The sequence below is a fragment of the Rhinolophus ferrumequinum genome, chromosome 4, assembly GCF_004115265.2.
Source record: "Rhinolophus ferrumequinum isolate MPI-CBG mRhiFer1 chromosome 4, mRhiFer1_v1.p, whole genome shotgun sequence".
Classification (NCBI taxonomy): Eukaryota; Metazoa; Chordata; class Mammalia; order Chiroptera; family Rhinolophidae; genus Rhinolophus; species Rhinolophus ferrumequinum.
In genome coordinates, this window is record NC_046287.1 from 101,075,251 (window position 1) to 101,092,671 (window position 17,421).

At 52.5% G+C, this 17,421-nt stretch overlaps 1 protein-coding gene across 4 annotated transcripts in view; it reads right to left on the reverse strand.

Annotated features, from left to right (window-relative positions):
* Positions 1-1,063: 1,063 nt before the first annotated feature.
* SLC7A1 (solute carrier family 7 member 1) overlaps positions 1,064-17,421 on the reverse strand; it is a 65,078-nt gene continuing 48,720 nt past the window's right edge. For 3 of the 4 annotated variants that reach the window (XM_033104420.1, XM_033104419.1, XM_033104421.1), the window contains 8 exons: positions 14,868-14,989; positions 14,027-14,249; positions 13,133-13,272; positions 10,703-10,805; positions 8,759-8,976; positions 8,306-8,472; positions 7,571-7,679; positions 5,709-5,812 (listed from right to left, as the gene is read on the reverse strand). In XM_033104420.1, the coding sequence (XP_032960311.1) occupies positions 5,709-5,812; positions 7,571-7,679; positions 8,306-8,472; positions 8,759-8,976; positions 10,703-10,805; positions 13,133-13,272; positions 14,027-14,249; positions 14,868-14,989 (1,186 nt within the window). Of the gene's footprint in view, positions 5,813-7,570; positions 7,680-8,305; positions 8,473-8,758; positions 8,977-10,702; positions 10,806-13,132; positions 13,273-14,026; positions 14,250-14,867; positions 14,990-17,421 lie in introns of all 4 variants that reach the window. The other variant, XM_033104418.1, reaches the window with a different exon arrangement.

Consider the following 17,421-nt stretch of genomic DNA (forward strand, 5'->3'; position numbering starts at 1 on the left):
GGTGGCAGTGTGGCGCCGCGAGAACCGGCCCCGCCAGCCACTTGACCCAGAGGAGTGCTTAGTGGACTCGCGCACCACGTCAAGGACAAGCCTGCCCCGTGTCCCCGCGGTCCTGTCCCAGTTCTGGGCTCTCTGGGAAGCTTTGTGAAGCTGGCCTGTCTTGTGAGCCAAGGGCTGGGCTCGCTGGCACCTGCCAGTTGTCAGCCTGGGGAGCCGGCTGGGGGGCACTAAGGGGAACCCTGCCTGCGCGAGTCCCCAGACACTGCACACCCTGGGAGCAGGGTGGGGACACTTCCACACCGTCCAGGCTCTGTGCTTTAGTTCACCATGTGATGGACAACCATGCGATGTGCCTGGAGCACTCACTTCTATGCCGACAAGGGGCCAGCGCCAGGCCCAGCAGCAGCTCCCTGCCCTTCTCTCTGTGGGCTGGATGTCCCCTCCAGCGCTGTCATCAGCTAAGAGCACGCAGAGATTAGGCTTTATCTTCCAGGCCACAGATCTTCCCACGTGGTCACTGAATCACTGCATGTCAGTAACTGAGAGCTAAGGCCCACTTGAATGAAATTTGCCTCTGGTAAGAAAATGTTCCTTTCTCAAGGGGGGCTAGGGAGCGAGAGATCAGACCAGCTACAATCCGTACCCACCTCCCTGCCCTGCACACACCACACCCATCCTCCCTAAGGTATGGTGGTTGTGGAGGGAAGTTCTGAGTGAGGGGTGTTGCTGCACCCACAGTCAAGTTCTTCAGCCAGTGAGCAGCTTTATGGCAGGAAGACCTTCAGGGCCCCAAACCCAAGCAAGTCTGGACAGAGTGGGAGGTGTCGAGACAGATCAGAGGACCCTATACAAGGGTCCCCTGGTTGTTTGTGAGTGCTCCAGCTCATCGCTGGAATTATTTCCACCAAACGGCTTAAGAGAACAGAGGCCATACAACATCTGGGTGTGGGCAGGCAGGGAGGCACTAAAGAAGCAAAGTGCAGGGTCTGGAACTCTCCGTGGGGCACTGCCACACTTGGGGAACCGGCCGAGAGCTGCGAAAACGGAGATCACAGTGCCCACAGAAGCCATAGACAGAATTTATTAGACTTTGCAGAAGCATGAGATAGTGTACCACAAAACAGTCTGATTTTTCAACATAAAGTATGGTAGGACACTGTCGACATAGAGTTGTCAGCAAAAATGGGATACAGAGCAGTTTCACATTTTTTAAAGGCGATGGATAACACATATGCTTGCCTTAATGTAAAATAAAAACAGGAGGAGTCCAGCAGACACCAACGTGATTTGCAGTTAGCGTCAAATCTAAAATCTAGTACCACAATCATAAGCAACTATAAGAAAACTATTAGAAAAATAGAGCATCCATCAAGCAAAAAATATTTTACAATTTACATAATAAAAACACAATCCATTTAATAATGGCTCCATGTTCAGTAGAAAAACAAAGTTTGCTGGAGAAACCACAGCTATGCAGGTTTGATAATAAACCAAGCCTGACTGGGCCATCACCCTTTGTGCTCCTTACACCCATAAATGCTGAAAGGCACAACTTAAGCAGGAAACTTATTTTAAATATATATTATAACTTCTCAAATGAAAAATAAGTGCCAAAATTTAAAAAGTTTGTCATCAAGAAACACACACTCATATTGTTAATAAATTAACAAAGTCCAAGTGCATCTTCCCGGCCCTGCTTCCTTCCTGACCCTGCTGGCCGCGCTCACACCCTGAGAAAGCCAATGTGGACTTCCCAGCCAAGGTCTTCCGTCGCATGGGTCTCCCTGCCAGCACTGCACTCCCCAGGGCGATCCAGGACGGCTCCTTGACTGTGCCCTGAGACCCGTGGCCAGTCCACGCCCCCCATGAAAGAGAGCTGCCACTCAATGAAGCAACGGACACAAAAAGACTCTGGATTATGGTGATGAAGATGAAAGTCACTCGACATTTTTTTTTCTTCCTTAAAAACCCTTCAGGCATCATAACTATGATGATGAAATAGAATGTAGCTTCTTGCACCACTGAATCAATAAAGCATTTCATTACCAAAAAAGTCCAAAAGACTCTGGCAAAATGTACACGCCCCACAGGGAGCCTTACACACAATACTCTTATTATGATGGCAAACCTATTTTAAATTACACATAACAATTATACATGACATATATAGTTCCATCGGAAGTGAACTCAACGATTCGCACACACGCGTCATATACCTACGCGTCACACACCAGAGTGTGGACATGTTCACAAACACGCCTCTCCATCCATCCTGGAACACACTGATCATGGGGTCTGTCTTCATGGAGATGGCTCTTGTTCTATGCATAACAGCAGGACTTTCAAACCAAAAGACTGGTCCTGGCAGAGCCAGGCTAGGCCCCCAAAATACCCGTGAGCTCACCTACCTCCTGGGTGGGACAGTGGTGAGGCGTGTCCACTCACCCAGGAACCCAGCCTCCCACCCTGTCCTCAGTTCTGCCTCCAACGTTAGACTACAGGCCATCCTATTCGGGACAGCAAAACCCAGTCAATTCAGAATGCCCACTTAGTGGCAGGGGTGGAGGGGAGACCTGGTAAAATCAGTGTGCCTGCCCGTCTCCCCCTCCCCCCCATGCATGAAGCACAGCAAACGCAGTGGCCAAGGGCCTGGCTGGGCCAGGCACTGCCTCCAGGTGAGCACAAGCCGTGCCACAGGTGCACAAAGCAGTGTCAGGGTCTCGGGGCGCCACATGGCAGGGGGGAGGCCTGTGGTGTCCTGTCCAAACCACACGTCAGCACATGGCACCAGAGGCTGATCGCCAGATACACTCAGTGGCACAAACCAAAGGTGGGGAGGTATGCGGGCTCCTGACAATAGCAGACCTTTAGCAGTCCTTCCCAAAAGCCTGGGAAAGAAAGATGGCTCTGTCACTCTCACTCGGCTTGTTAAAACCAATGCGGCCCAAAGTTGGCTGACAGGGTGTGAGCAGGTGGGGTGGGGGCTGTGCAGAGGCTGAGGGCCCCCCTCTTGGAAGCGGCTTTTGTCTCGCGGGCCCCCAGAGGCCTGGCTGCTTCCCTGCAGATCCCCTTCAGAAGAGGTCCTAGGGCTCTGCTTTGTCTGGGGCGGGACAACGGAGGCAGGAAGGGGCGCTCCTTATCACAAATGGGTCTTTCCAATGTGAGCAGATAAGCGCAGACATAGTATTTCCAAAGGGTGTGTCTCTGGAGGCCTGGAATTTCTGACTTGTAGAAAAATACTGGCTGAGCCATGAAACAGAATCCTATTCTTGTTGGTGGGGGCGGGGGGATGTGAAACTGTCTGACACTTTAGGTGAGTTTTCCTTTTGCCTGTGTGTGTGTTTCTGGGGCAGGAATGGGGGGTGTGATAAGAAAAGTCAACTCACATTGAGGCTTAGCCCAACACCGTCCTTACATGACTGCCCTCAGACAGAAAAGAGCCAACTGCTCTTAACAGGATCACAGGGGCCGCGGGAACTGTCCCTGTCACCCTCAGGGGCTCTCCCCACATGGGGGGCTCCTGCTGTGACGGGAGGGGGCCCCGCTCTTCCTTAGCAGAGCCCCTCCTGTTCTGGGCTGAGGAAGGAGATGCCCCTGTCGGGAGGTTCTCATTCGTGACACAGTGTAGGCGAAACAGCTCCTCCGTTTGTAGAAGGATGGATTTTGCTAGCTGAAATGTCAGTTGTAACCAGTCTGTTGGGTGCTGTCTTGCACAGAAATTTCAGCCAGAAAGAGAAACTGAAGTTAAAAAAAAAAAAAATTCTCTCTCCCCTCCAACTTTCTTAGACACACTCGTCCTCAAAATTCTTTTTGCTTATGTGGGAAAATATCAGATAGATCAAGCAAATAACTAACAGGCCTCAAGAAGACAGCAGACAACCCAAACCCAAAACCAAACAAAATAAGTTAATATTTATCAAAATATTTTACAGCACCAAATCTACACAGCAAACGCAAAAGAAATACCTTTCTTTGGAAATACAAGTGGTGGGCTCTAAGGAGCCTCCATCTGGGGCCTGAGGGATGGCCCAGCCCCGGGCTGCCCGCCCACTGGCCAACCCAGCCATTTGGCTGTTTCACTAATTCTTGCATTTTTCTCCAAAAACCTTCTGGGGCAGAGGGAGAAAAGACAAGTGCTGTTAATTTATCAGGCTTCTTTCTACCAGATTTGTGCCAAAGGCCGGGGGGAGGGGGAAAAAGGGAGGGGGGAGGAATGGGAAACTAAGCTTTGAGAGCAGAATGTCCGTTTTCTGTGGAATCCAAAATGCCTGCCCCCTCAGCTCCTGTCACCAGAGGCCCTTCTGCCTCCTGAAGTACAGTGTAACTGGAGGAAGGCCCGGCCAGCGTTCTCGTGCCCTCTCGCTCCCACCTGCCCGGACGTGTGAGCGCCACAGGCAGCACGCGGGCTGTGTGTGCAGACCTAGAGGCAGGGGCCGGGGCAGGGTTACAAACCCACGGCGTTCAAACAGATACACCAGAGGGACAGCAAGACGACCCCGAGTCATCTCACGTGTGGATACCGCACTCTGGACAACAGGCCGACGGCACACAGTAACTATCTGGCCATTTTCCAAGTTAAAACTAAGTGCCAACTTAATGTGGTGGAGTAAATCACAGCAACTCCTAGGACTCAATTTGCTTACACCTAAGAGAGGGGCCAGAGAGATTGTGTCAGGGGCCACAAAAGGCTGGGAGGACCGGTCGCCATCACCTGAGAATGAGTGCACACCTGTCCTGGGAACCTTACAAGACCCCAGACACTGCCTGGCAGGACTTGGTGACTGGCAGACAGCCAATGAGAACGGTGTTCTGAGCTCTGCCCAACTGAGGCCGGTCCTCCTTAAATACAGTGTCATGTGCCAGTTACTCCGCACACAGCCAGTGGGGAGACACGCCAGAAGCAGCAGGAACTGGCCAGGCTTAGAGAGAATGAGGCTGAAGGACGGGAGGTGCCCTGTGCACATACATCTGGAGTGGAGCCAGCCGTCCCGGGACCCCTCACTCCCACAGTGGAGCTCCCTCCCCCATCTGCCCTCAGTCCTGCAGCGGAGTGCACTGGGTCTGTCACGCGGCAGAGCAGAGCGCCTGCCTGGGGAGCAAGTGGAGAAGGGGGTCCCAGTTCTACGACCCCTTCTGGAAGTAACTCAGAGGGCGGAGGCAGGAGAAGGAAACCAGCCTTGCTTTCCTCTGGAGTAGACCGCTGTCCTTTGGCTCTGCAGGGAAACTGTGGGGACATACTATTTTGTGGTACTCATCTTGCATCTATGGCCGGCTGTTTGGGGCTGAGCAGGGAGATGGCTACTAAGTTTATAGAGTTTGTGCATTTTCAATACCGGGACAGCGCCTGGGGACGAGGCCTGGCTTCCCACATAATGAGAGGAGGTGACCTTCATGCGGCTGGGGGCCGCAGAGGCAGGCAAGGAGAGGAGCTGCTTTCTTTCGTTCAGAGGGAGTTCAGGAGACAGTGGTCAGCTGCAGCCAGGGAGCCATCGGGGTGACGGGGCCCGGCAAGCCTGCCGCAGAGCAGGATGGGGCAGGCCCCACACGCAGCCGCTGAGGACGCAGCTTGAGCACTGAGCCTTCTGCCACATAGGGGCCTTGTGGGTGCAGGTGGGTCCGGTGGCATTGCTGGGGACAGCCAGGTGCTTCCGGGTCGTCCGTGGGTGTCCCTCAGGGCTGCTGTCACCTCCGGGGGACAGACCTGTGTGTCACTTGCAGTGGTCCAAATTGCCATCAGGAGTCCTCGCTTGGCCAGCAGCCAGGGACGCCTCCTCACTGTGCCACAGACCATAGCCAAAGTAGATGACGAAGCCTGTGGACCGAGAGCAGAGAGCAGTGAATAGAGTGAGAGGAGTTCGAGAAAGCAGAGGAGAGCCTCCCACGCTGCCTGTACGGCCTACCCTTCTACACGGGCAGAAACAACACGGCTTCAAACAGGGTCAGCAGAGAGGCCTGCCCGCCTCCGCAGGGGTCCTTCTGGAGAGCCTCACCCTCACAGGGGGCTCCTGAGCAGCGGAGCAGCTCCGCTGGGAGCTCAGGGAGGGGCGTCAGCCCCACAGCTGCATCCACGGACCACCAGGTCTGGCCGGGAGCCCTGCGGTGCTGGCGGGAGACCACGGCACGGACCCTGCGGGGGCCCCGCTGTCCTCACGGGGGGATTCTAGCTGTCTGCACAGGCCTGAATGCCCCCGCTTTCTCTGCACAAGTGACTGTCACACTGCAGCAGGCATTAGGTATCACAAGAATTCAGTCCGGTCCAGCTGGGCACTCCGAAGGTCTGTGGTGGGGCCCAGAGATCTGTGCTTCTAACTACCCACCCGGGACGGGGCCACCCTTGTGATGCTGACATATGGAGAACAGGCCTTAAAGGAGGGACTCAGCCACCAAAAGTCCAGGAAATAGTTAATGCCCAGAAGCTCAGAAGGGGGCATCCTCCACCCCTGGCAGGGAGTGAGTGCCTCACCCACAGGGCAGAGGAAGGCCACAGGGGGCCTGGGCCACAGGGGGCCTGGGCCACAGGGGGCCGAGAGCACGGACGGGGCCAGCTCACTCCAGAGAGGTTCTCTGGGAAACATCTGTGCAGCCAGGCCTGGGCTCTGCTCCGTGGTGAGTGAGGGGCCTACAGAGGAAGGGGCAGCAAAGCACCCCCTGGAGATCACACAGCGGTGGAGCAGCCACCTGCCCTGGGCCTGAGAAGTTTGGCAGAAGCCTGACTTTGGTGCTGAGCTCACTGCTTTTCTCAGAGACGCTGAGGGCTGACGGTCAAGACCAGCCCCCTGCATCAGCACTGGGCCTCAGACGCCAAGGAAGGACCCCGAGGCCATGTCCTACAGCCCTGGTGGCAGAAGCTCAGAGCGGGGCAGGCCACGGCCAGTGCCAGAGAGGCCAGCAGCACACGGCCTCGCACAGCTCGCCAGATGCGGCCAGAGCCCGCGGCCCACACGCACAAGTGCAGTGCAGACGTTCCCACCACGGGTGACTGAACCCGTGTTTTATAGACGGCAGACTCACAGCCATGTTCTCATTGACGTCAAGCTCTTGCCCAGTCACATAACTAGTTCAGGCAAGAGGCTATCAAAAGATAAAGTGCCTGAAAAGGACTTTCAGGTGCAACCTACCAGGAGCTCCGTATTGTTTGAGAGAAAACTGTGGGCTACATGCGTTTCCACTGTGTTTTAATACCTGAACCGAGGGAAGCTTGAGAGTCAGCCGGCCAAGTACCGTGTTTCCCCGAAAATAAGACCTAGCAGGAAAATCCACTCTAATGCGTCTTTTGGAGCAAACATTAATATAAGACCCGGTCTTCTTTTACTGTACTGTAAGACCGGGTCTTATATAATACAATAATAACATAATATAGTATAATATAATATAATAATATAATACCAGGTCTTACATTAATTTTTGCTCCAAAAGATGCACTAGCGCTGATGGGTCTTATTTTTGGGGAAACGTGGTAGCAGGGAGACACGTCGGCAGCAGGGCAGCAGCTCTAGGGCCCGGAGCTCGGGGGAAATGCTGGGCTACGTACGGGGCGCGCGAGCGGAGCGGGGCCCGCCACCTGGCGTACCTACGACCATCCACACGGCGAAGCGGATCCACGTGCCTTGATCCAGCTGCATCATGAGATAGACGTTCACGAAGATGCTGAGAACGGGCAGCACCGGCAGGAAGGGCACCTGCAAAGACAGGACGTGGCGGCAGCTGGGCGGGCGTCTGACTCATCTACCACAACTGCGGGGAAACAGCGTGTGCCTGAGACTTACATGGGGCGCCAATCCCACGCCTGCACCCCAACCCACACCCCCAAACCCTTACCACACACACACAAATCCACCCGCACACGGGCAAAGCCTGATTAGGCAGGAGTTTGGTGCTAAGGTACTAATTGCCAAAGAAGCTCTAGACTTATTTTCCCCTCTTGCTATTTTCCTGCTAAAGGTGGGGCCAGAAGGATTCCCCTTTATCTCTAAAATTAAACTATTTTATTATTTGTATAATCTAAAATACAGAAGCCTTGGTCACCCTCAAGGCTTGGTAAGGACATGCGATCCTCCTGGATGACACTGATGAGAGGCCCCTGTGGATGAGGTCTGCCCGGCCACCTCGGGGCCGGGGGGAGGGAGGCCTGCCTTGTCAGTGGCAGGTCCTCGGCAGCACTGCATGTGCCCGTGGGTCCTGCCTGATATCCTCGAGGCTGGCCGGCAAGCACTGCCTTGCAGACACCCAGGCCCGCCTCCCAGCAGAGGTGCCAGCGTCTGTCCTACCACGAGGTCCCCAGCAGGTTCGTCGGGAACCTGCTCACCTTAAATGACAGCTTGGTCTTGCTCTCAGGCTGTCTCCAGATGATGACCGTGACCACCGAGCAGAGAACGGAGGTGCCAATGAGAACAAAGACCACCCACAGCTCCTCTCGTATCAGGGCCTCCTTCCCATGCACAGCCACGATGCAGAAGACGAGGATAAAAAGTGCTGCGAGAGAGAGAGAGAGAGAGACAGAGAGAGAGAGAGACAGAGAGAGAGAGATGCATCACTATCGTTTCTCAACCTCCACGAATACCCCCAGGTCCCCTCAGAACCTATGGAGAGGGAGGCTCCGTTTCAGTAGGCATCGCCCACAATGGGGACAAAACAATGGACAGTACAGCTCAGCAGCAAAACAAGTGCTACCCTTCTGGAACCTCCCCCACCCCAGTGACAAGCAAGCACGCAACCAACAAGGAACCCAGACACTTTCACAGGAAGTGCAGGCTCTTACCTATGAGGCCGGTTGAAATGTTCACAACTAGCCCAGAGAATTTGGAGGGTTCCGTGTTTTTGGGTGAGAGTAGGGTTTTCAAAGAAAACTTCTCTGCTTCTGATAAAAAGCCTGTGTGGGAATCACTGGCGCTCACCAGTTCATTCTGGTCTACTTGGTCCAGCTCGTCGGCAGTTCTGGCCATCTGGTACACCATGTTAGGCTGCTCGGGCTGATACCTGTGCAGAGAAACATACTGCATGACCGCATGATTTGCTTTCATCAGAAGAAGCTGATCTATCTCAAGTTCTATCTCAAGATCTATTGCACTTTATCTCAAGTTCTTAGTAAGCCTTCAAAGGTAAGTTGCCCAGGACATAGGGCATAAAATGGGAAGATGATCAGAGTAACACCTTCTCTGGGAAAATGGCAACGGAAGGAGAGCTGGATCCTCAATGTCTGCTCCTGCTTCTGACAACACCCTCTGCAGTGTCTTTGCTTTGAGACACCATGAACCAACCCAGAGGAAAGTCCTCAGACGGTTCTCTGGCTCTGAGAAGTAGCACTGGCCCTGGGATGCTTAAGGTATTAGGCCACTTCTAACAAAACTATGCTGTAGGGAGCTAAAAGCACAGCCAGAAATAGAAAGCAATAACATTAAGATCCTATTTGGTGCAGAGAGCCAGAGAAATGTGTCTGCAGGCTGATGCCTCTGAGATATTCTGTGTGCAAGACTTAATTGGATCAATTTATTTTAAAACTCCAAGTATAAATAAATCTACAGAGCTGGGTGAGAGACCCAGCCTGTGGTATGATTTCTAAGACACGAGCAACCTGCAAGTGCAGCAGTCATTTTAAATGAGGCTTCTTATCTTCCCACCCAAAATGAACAGAGCTCAAATCTTTTCCACCAGCTTTGAAAAACAGAGTGCCTTATTAATTTTTTTGCATATGTTCTCAGAGGAAGCAGAAAGATATTCACCCTATTTTCACTGATTCACTTATGCAACACCATTCGGTCATTAAGAAAGTGGGGAGACACTGGAGAAAATTCTAGCACTGAGCCTTTGGGGAAACCAGTTTTGATAGCAAACTAGTTTTAGTTGATTCTACACAACCACGGCCAAGGCTCAACCCAGGTTTTACGTACATTAACTTCTGGGCACACTGGAAATGAAACCCATGGCCTTACAAGTATAAATACCTGAAAAGAAATAGGGAGGCTCTTGCCAAATGACCAATACTGAGTCTCCATGAGTACATATTCTCATCATGAATGCCACCTCGGGCCATTCCTGGGAGTGAAAACACAGAGACTTGTCCTTTCAGAGTAAAGGAAAAATGGCCCCCAGGGATATGTTTTGTGGGGGAGGGAATCCTAGGGGAGCTGAAAACACCGGGACACCAAGCTTAGGCCACCCTGGGGGCTGGCCTGGTACACACAAGGCTAAAACAGCCAGGACCAGGAAAGTCTTCGTAAACGTCAGCCTTGGCCACCCCACGTATATAACGGGACTCCTTCCTCCAGCAGCAGTGCCACGAAGCATCCCAGTAACCTGAGTGTCATAGCTCATCACACTGACATAAGTTTCACTGGCTTTGCCCAATTCCTACCAGGGCCAGTGCCCTATCCCCTCTGGACCACACTGAAATCACTGCCCTAAGCCTTCAAAACTTCTGACCCCAGAATCCAGTCCCACCAGTCGGGGTAGTCTTTCAACACCTAGCCAGAAAAATGAGGGCATATGACAGAGGGGAGTGGGGCCTCTACCCTGCATCTTTTCAGGGGTGTTCAATGTAACTAGGCTCTCAACCACCACGTCCCACCCTCTCCTGGGCAGCATCCAAAGGACCTACCAACGGCCTGAAATTTACACTGTGTAAACCATAAGTTTCAGCTGTGAAGAGGCTAGCGGGAGGGTACATGTGCACTTCTGTCATGGGACCCAGAAAAGCCATACATACCGTAAGACCAACACACAGGCAGCCACCAAAGAGTAAGCCAGGAGAGTGCCAATGGACATGAGGTCCACCAAGTCCTTCAGGTCAAACAGGAAGGCCATCACAGCTGGGGAGGGGACAAACATCAGCATACATGGACACCCTCTGCCATACTAACATCCAGAACCACCGCCCACCTGGGATCCAGGGCACACAGAGGTACCGCTGCTCCTTCCCCCTTCGCCTCCGGCCCTTTCCATGGAAAGACATTGTTTAAAGTAACACAAGCTCGGGATTAAATGGCATACATAATCCTCAACAGACGGTACTAATGAACATTTCTATACAGAGTACTTTCATCAACATGACTTTTTTTTATCTTCATTGCAACTTTAAAAGCTATCCTTACACTAGAGATGGAAAAACTGAAGTTCAGACATATTGGGAGAGAAACCTAAGGTCACACAGCTGGTAGATGGAAAGTCAGAATCTGAACTAGGTTCTTGTAACTCTGAGTCCAGTGTTTCTTCCTCTATACCAAGATGACTCACAGACAATCGTACATCTATCAATCCACCCATACATTCATCTACCCATCCATCCATCCATCCGTCATCATCTATCATCCATCCATCAATCATCCATCCATCCATCCGTCCATTCATCATTCATCCATCTATCCATCCATCATCCATCCATCCATTCATCTATCCAGCCATCCATCCATTTGTCCATCCTCCATCCACCATATATCCATCCATTATCCATCCATCATCACCATCCATCCATCGATCCATCGATCCATCCATCCATCCATCATCATCCATCCATCAATCATCCATCCATCCATCCATCCACACATCCGGCACTCACTGAGCATGGTACACACCACTGAGGAGGTAAAACAGACAGTCCCTGGCCTCCCCGAGCATATCATTCAAGTTATACACATCAGTCAGCAACAGTGATGAGGAGGTGGATGAAGGAAGGGTTGCTCCCAAACAATTTCAGTCCTTTCACCATGACCACACTTTAGAAAAAATAATACATGCATGCTTATTTGAAAAGCTTTGTACTTTGTGTGAGTGTGTATGTGTATTTGCGTGGATACGTAGGTCAAGTTTCCCATTTAAACAATAACTTGGCTGGCTCTACTCTCGGCTATTTTCAAATCATACATTATCAAGACAAGTTAAAGCATAAACACAAAACCATTACTTTTCCACAAATATTTCTCGAGCCCCTAGAGATCGCTGCAACTAAAAGAAATTTAAACTGCAAATAAATAATAAGATTAAAGAGCAGTGACAGCCTCCTGGATAATTAGAACAGTGTCCAACTCTGTATGCCACAAACGCCTGCTTCCTAGTCACAGAGAAACTCGAGACAAATTTCTTCCATGTGAGGTGACTAAGGTACTTCCACCAAACAAAAAGAAAGAGTAAATCCTTGGTTTGGTGAATGCATGTACTTTATAACCACGTTAAGGATTACAGTTTCGTCTCCCTTAATCAGCACAAGAGAGAAATTTAGGCCAGTCTTACCATGGCCATTTGATAAGTCCCTGTGGTACAAACTAACTGGTGTCACTTGCCCTAATTTACCAAAAGCCCTACTTTTCTACTAACATCCAGATGGAGCCGGCCTCTTTAACATAAAACCAAACCACATCCTATCTTCATCTCTGTGCCCCCACTTGCACATCTGTACGATGGGATCCCACTGCCTTTCGGGCTACGAAATGCAATCATTAAAGGAGGAAAACACACCCAACATGCACATAAGTATCAGGACCCTCCCTTTCCTTAATCAGGGCTCCCTGGAACATCCCCTAGGCTCAAAGCATTCTTCAGCCCACTGATTCCACCTGTCAAAACTGACCTCTTGGGGAGGAACCTCCTATATGGTACGATAAACCTCCTCTGGGTCTGCCATGGTTTCTACACTGAGGGCAAGTGGCTTCACCAGCAACACCCTCAGTAACGTGGCACATTTTATACATGCCGATCCTAAGGACCCCTTGATTTCCAGAGAATTCATGAACTAAGATACAAGGACACTGAATTTCCAGTGCTAATACAAAGTCTCACTTGACTTGAAAATGCAAGATGTCATCTCACCAAAGTCTACTCAGGGACATTTAGGAAAGGGGGAGACTAATGGCTTTGAAGGGGTCATGTATGTCTTAAGCTCTGGCCAATGAGAGGATAATAATAATAGAAGAAGACACACTTTCGGAGAATTCCATCACATCCTCTGTAACACTGGCCTCTGTCTTTTGTCAAAAGGGCAGCCACACTGCCACATAAACCAGGTTCCAAGGGTAAAAGACGAATGTCAAAAGACCAGTAAAAAGTTTTCACAGACCACAGCACACTTCAGGATATTTCCCCAGGGAATAATAATCACCCGACTGTTAAAATATTGGCTTGTGAAGTTAGCTACAGTTCTTACCAGCGATGGCACCCGAGGTTAGTGTGGCGATGATGGGTGTTTTCGTCCTGTTGTTGATTCTGGCCAAAAACTTAAATAGCAGCCCGTCTTCGGCCATGGCATAGATAACACGAGGCATGGGGAACATGGAGCCCAGAAGGCTGGATAGGTAGAGAAGGCACAATGTGTCACCCACAAGACAAGCTCACCAGGAATGAGGGCACCGCGACGCAACCAGGCACTTAGCTCTGAGCAGCGGGAGCCCTGACTCCTCACCGAGAACTGCCACCCGCCCAACCGTGGGAAGCCCACGGCTAAGGAGTCCCCTACACCTGCCCCGGGACAAGCAGCGACTCTGAGGACACATTCCATGCAGGAATGGCCAAGGCCTAACATAAGCTAGCATGGGCTCTAGTCTTTATTCCTGCCATTATTTCCAGCTGATCAAACAGAAAATAAAAGCATCATGGCATTCGTGAGGATGTCTCTGTGGCAATCAGTATTTACCAAATATTTCTTATTTACACCGGCTGGTAGGAAATTCCAGGGGCAAAACGCCTCTTGCTCAAAGGCACTCACTCCCTTTTTTAAGAGCGCTGAGGCTTTACAGCCAAACAGAGGCCAACACGCGGTATTCAAAGAGGTGGCCTGGTCCAGTGGCCGAAGTCAGGGACGGAGCCAGCCCCTTGCTGAGCAGGTGACATTAAAAAGTGGGCTTCAGCCTCTTCAACATGAAAGGTCAATGCCTGCGGATGCTCGGTGATTACAGCAACAGGAAAGGGAGAAACGACAGAAGTGGGGTTGGGGCACTGGCTCCCTTTCCAGGGAGAAGGGCAACTTGAACAGCAAAGCGGCGTGTCCGGCTGCCCCTGGCCCACCGTGCCCACGTCGTCCCGCGAGTCTCAGGCTCCTCACCTGGTGGAAAGCGCGCAGAGGGAGCCCACGGCCACCGCGTACTTGGCACCTTCCCAGCCCACGTGCTTGAAGGCGTCTGGCAGGGGACTGTCCTTGTCCAGGCAGAAGTACGGCATCATGAGCGTGAGGGCGGCGGACACCCCAAAGTAGGCGACGAAGCAAATCAGGAGGGAGGCGACGATGCCCACGGGGATCGCTTTCTGGGGATTCTTGACTTCCTCACCTAGAAGCAGCCGGGAGTCAGCCCAGAAGGGCGCCGCGGTGAGGGGCACCCCAAACACACCAGGCACCCAAGGCGTTGCAGTTCCCAGGGAGACCATGCCACCCATGAATGACCCTGTGGGAACCAGGGTCTCCCAGGCTCTGGAAATGGGGGGTGGCCCTTAGCAACACAGACTGAAGACCCACAGCCCTTTGCGTCATACTTCAGCCAAGGAAAAGGCTTGTTTCCTTTGGCTGGGAAATTTGGGGGGGTCGCGATACAGCCAGGATGACAGTATTTTTAATGGCCTCGTTTCTCCCGGACACACAGATAAGGAATCAGGCTGCAGCCACAGCTGTCATTATTCCATTCTAGCAGCAGACCAGACAGTCATGTTCACAATGCAGTTTCCTGCCAGGCACTGCGACGTGGGGAAGTGATAACAGCAGGGCGCGGGAGGATTAGCAGGAAGCGACACATCTACAGGTTACTGTGTGAAAGCGCGGCAATGGCACCTGCCCACAGGAAGGAGCACAGTGACTCGTGGGTAAGACGAGCTCAGCCTACGGGGGGGCGGGGGCAGGAGGATCCGGGCCCGGGCTCTGGACGGCGGGCGACGGCGGGCGACGGCGGGCGTACCTGTGGTGGCGATGCAGTCAAAGCCCACGAAGGCATAGAAGCAGGTGGCCGCTCCCGACAGGACACCGGAGAACCCGAAGGGCATGAACCCACCAAAACCGGGGTCCCCTTTGTTTGTGCCACTAGAAAAAAGAGCCAGAGTAAGATCACAGCGCCAGCTTCACGGTGCTGAAGAGAAACGGTTCCAAACAGTCACCACCTGACTAATGAGCACTGTCGGCTCCAGACCCTCCGTACGCGATCCTCGACAGCTGTCACCAGCCACTGCGCTCCGACTCTACGGACAACGGGACTCTCGCTTTGCGTGGCCCGGAGCCACAATGTGCACACTGAGCCCTTTCCAGAAGCATCTTCTAAATATTGACTTGGGGGTGTCGCGGAATGGAGGGACTGTGAGACACGGCGTCCAGCAGGAAGGAGGGACAAACCAACAACTGTGGCCTCTCCCCCTGGACCCTTCAAGAAGGAAATCGTGCCCACCAGTGCAGGGGCCCAGCCTCAGAAATCAAATGCAAAAAGTCTCACACACCGTGCTTCCCTCAAAATAAGACCTATCCAGACAATCAGCTCTAATGCATCTTTTGGAGCAAAAATTAATACAAGACCCGGTCTTATATTGTATTATGTTAGATAAGACCCAGTCTTATATTGTAGTAAAATAAGATTGGGTCTTCTATTAATTTTTGCTCCAAAAGACGCATTAGAGCTGATTGTCCAGCTAGGTCTTATTTTCGGGGAAACATGGTGTTTACTAGTAATTCAGGTTCAAAACAAGCGTTTCTAGAGACACGGAGGTGTGAAAAAATGAACTGTTTTAGTCAACCAAAGCGATTCCCAAGCACCCATGTGCACAGGTCAACAGTGGGGTGCTTGCGTGGCTGGGACCAGCACCCAGCGTGGGCTCACGGGCTCCCAGTGTTTGCTGAAGAATGCAAAGTCAAGCACATTTTGTGAACCGCAAAGTCCTTAAAGATCCAGAAAAGAGTCCCCATGGATGGAAACCTGTGACTAGACGGTGTCCAGGCCTCAGCTGCGGGTGCGTCAGCCCCTCCCAGGCCCCAGTGGGGTGGCCGTCTCTGGGGTCAGTCCACCCCTGGCCTGCCCACCACGAGGTGATCGGAAGGCAGCCTCACACAGCCTGGCCCTCTGCGGCCACAAGAAGAGCAGCCCAGCCCCTTCCGGGCCAAGAAGGACGGCTTCAGCCCCTCCCCTGCTGGCCACACCTGTTGCTGGGCACAGGGCTGCAGGTGTTCTGTCACTCAACCCAGAGCCCAGAGGGTGGTCACACTTCCCCTTCCCCTTGCCCCGTTCCCACCTGACTGGCTGACCACGGCCCCAGACCACTTCCTCCTGAGGGGAGAAGAGGCATGAGAGAATATTCCAGCCCTATACACACTGATGCACAGAGGCTGGGCGAGCGACTCATTTCGGCAAATTTTCTTCCAATGGGATTTATCGACTGGCTAATAAAACAGACCATTTGGACTCAATTATTTTGTAATGAGGATTAAGTCTTTCACTGATTCCTAGGGGACTGTCACATTTCTCAGTTCCAGGAGCTGCCACGGAGCCACTGGAAGTGAAGTGGGAAGACGTTCCTAACTGTGGGACATACTATGGTTTGGTAGCAATGTGAGGGAAACCCCAAGAGACATGTGACAGATGTGGGGAAAACTGCTGGAAGCCTGTCATCTTAAAGTCTGACTAACATAAACCGCCAACCCAGCTACAAAAATGGCATCCCAGGGCCGCCCAGCCAGCAAGGCGAGCTCCACAGTCCACAGCGCCTCCCAGGTGCCCAGCTGGCAGCTGCTCCCACAGGATCCATGACTCATGAAGAGCAGGGATCACCCCTGGGGAGCTGACCTCTATGAGGAAGACATCGAAGCTTAAAACAAAACAGTTGATGGCCAAATAGCTCAGAAGATGGGGGATGAGATGACCAAAGGAGAGGGGGACCCAAGGTCAGGATGTTTTCTGGGGGGGGCTGCCTCCTGGCAGATCCTGCGACTCCTGAACACAACTGGAAGAACGAGAACGTCTGTGCCAAGTCCCTGAGGTCGGCCTGGGGCCCCTGTCACTGTCGGGACAGACGGACGGGAGCAGGAAGGCCTCCAGATGACCACCTGCCTCTGCGTGCCCTCAGCGCTGAGGGTCCTGGGATGGCCACGAAGACTAACGAATGCCATGACCGGCAGGTGTTTTCTGAAGCAGCCCCGAGGCAGCGGCACCTGAAAAGGTTTTCAGCGTTTCCCTTTAAGGGAAGGGCAAGTGCAGGGAGGGACTTGCAGGTGAGGGCTAAGGCTGGAACGTGCCTGGGTCACACAGACAGGTGAAGCGGAAATACATAAGCATGGAGAGAAGGTGCAGGGAGCTGTGGGCAACCAGCCGAGCGGTACGGGAGCAAAACAAAGGCACCTTCCGTAGCTCCTCAGGATTGTGGGGGCGGGGGGTGTCGTCAGAGAACCCTCAGAGCCGAAGGAATGTGAGCGACACGTCAAAGGACGTCTGCACGTGAACTCGGGAAGCTCCCTCCCGCTGACTGTGGTACCAC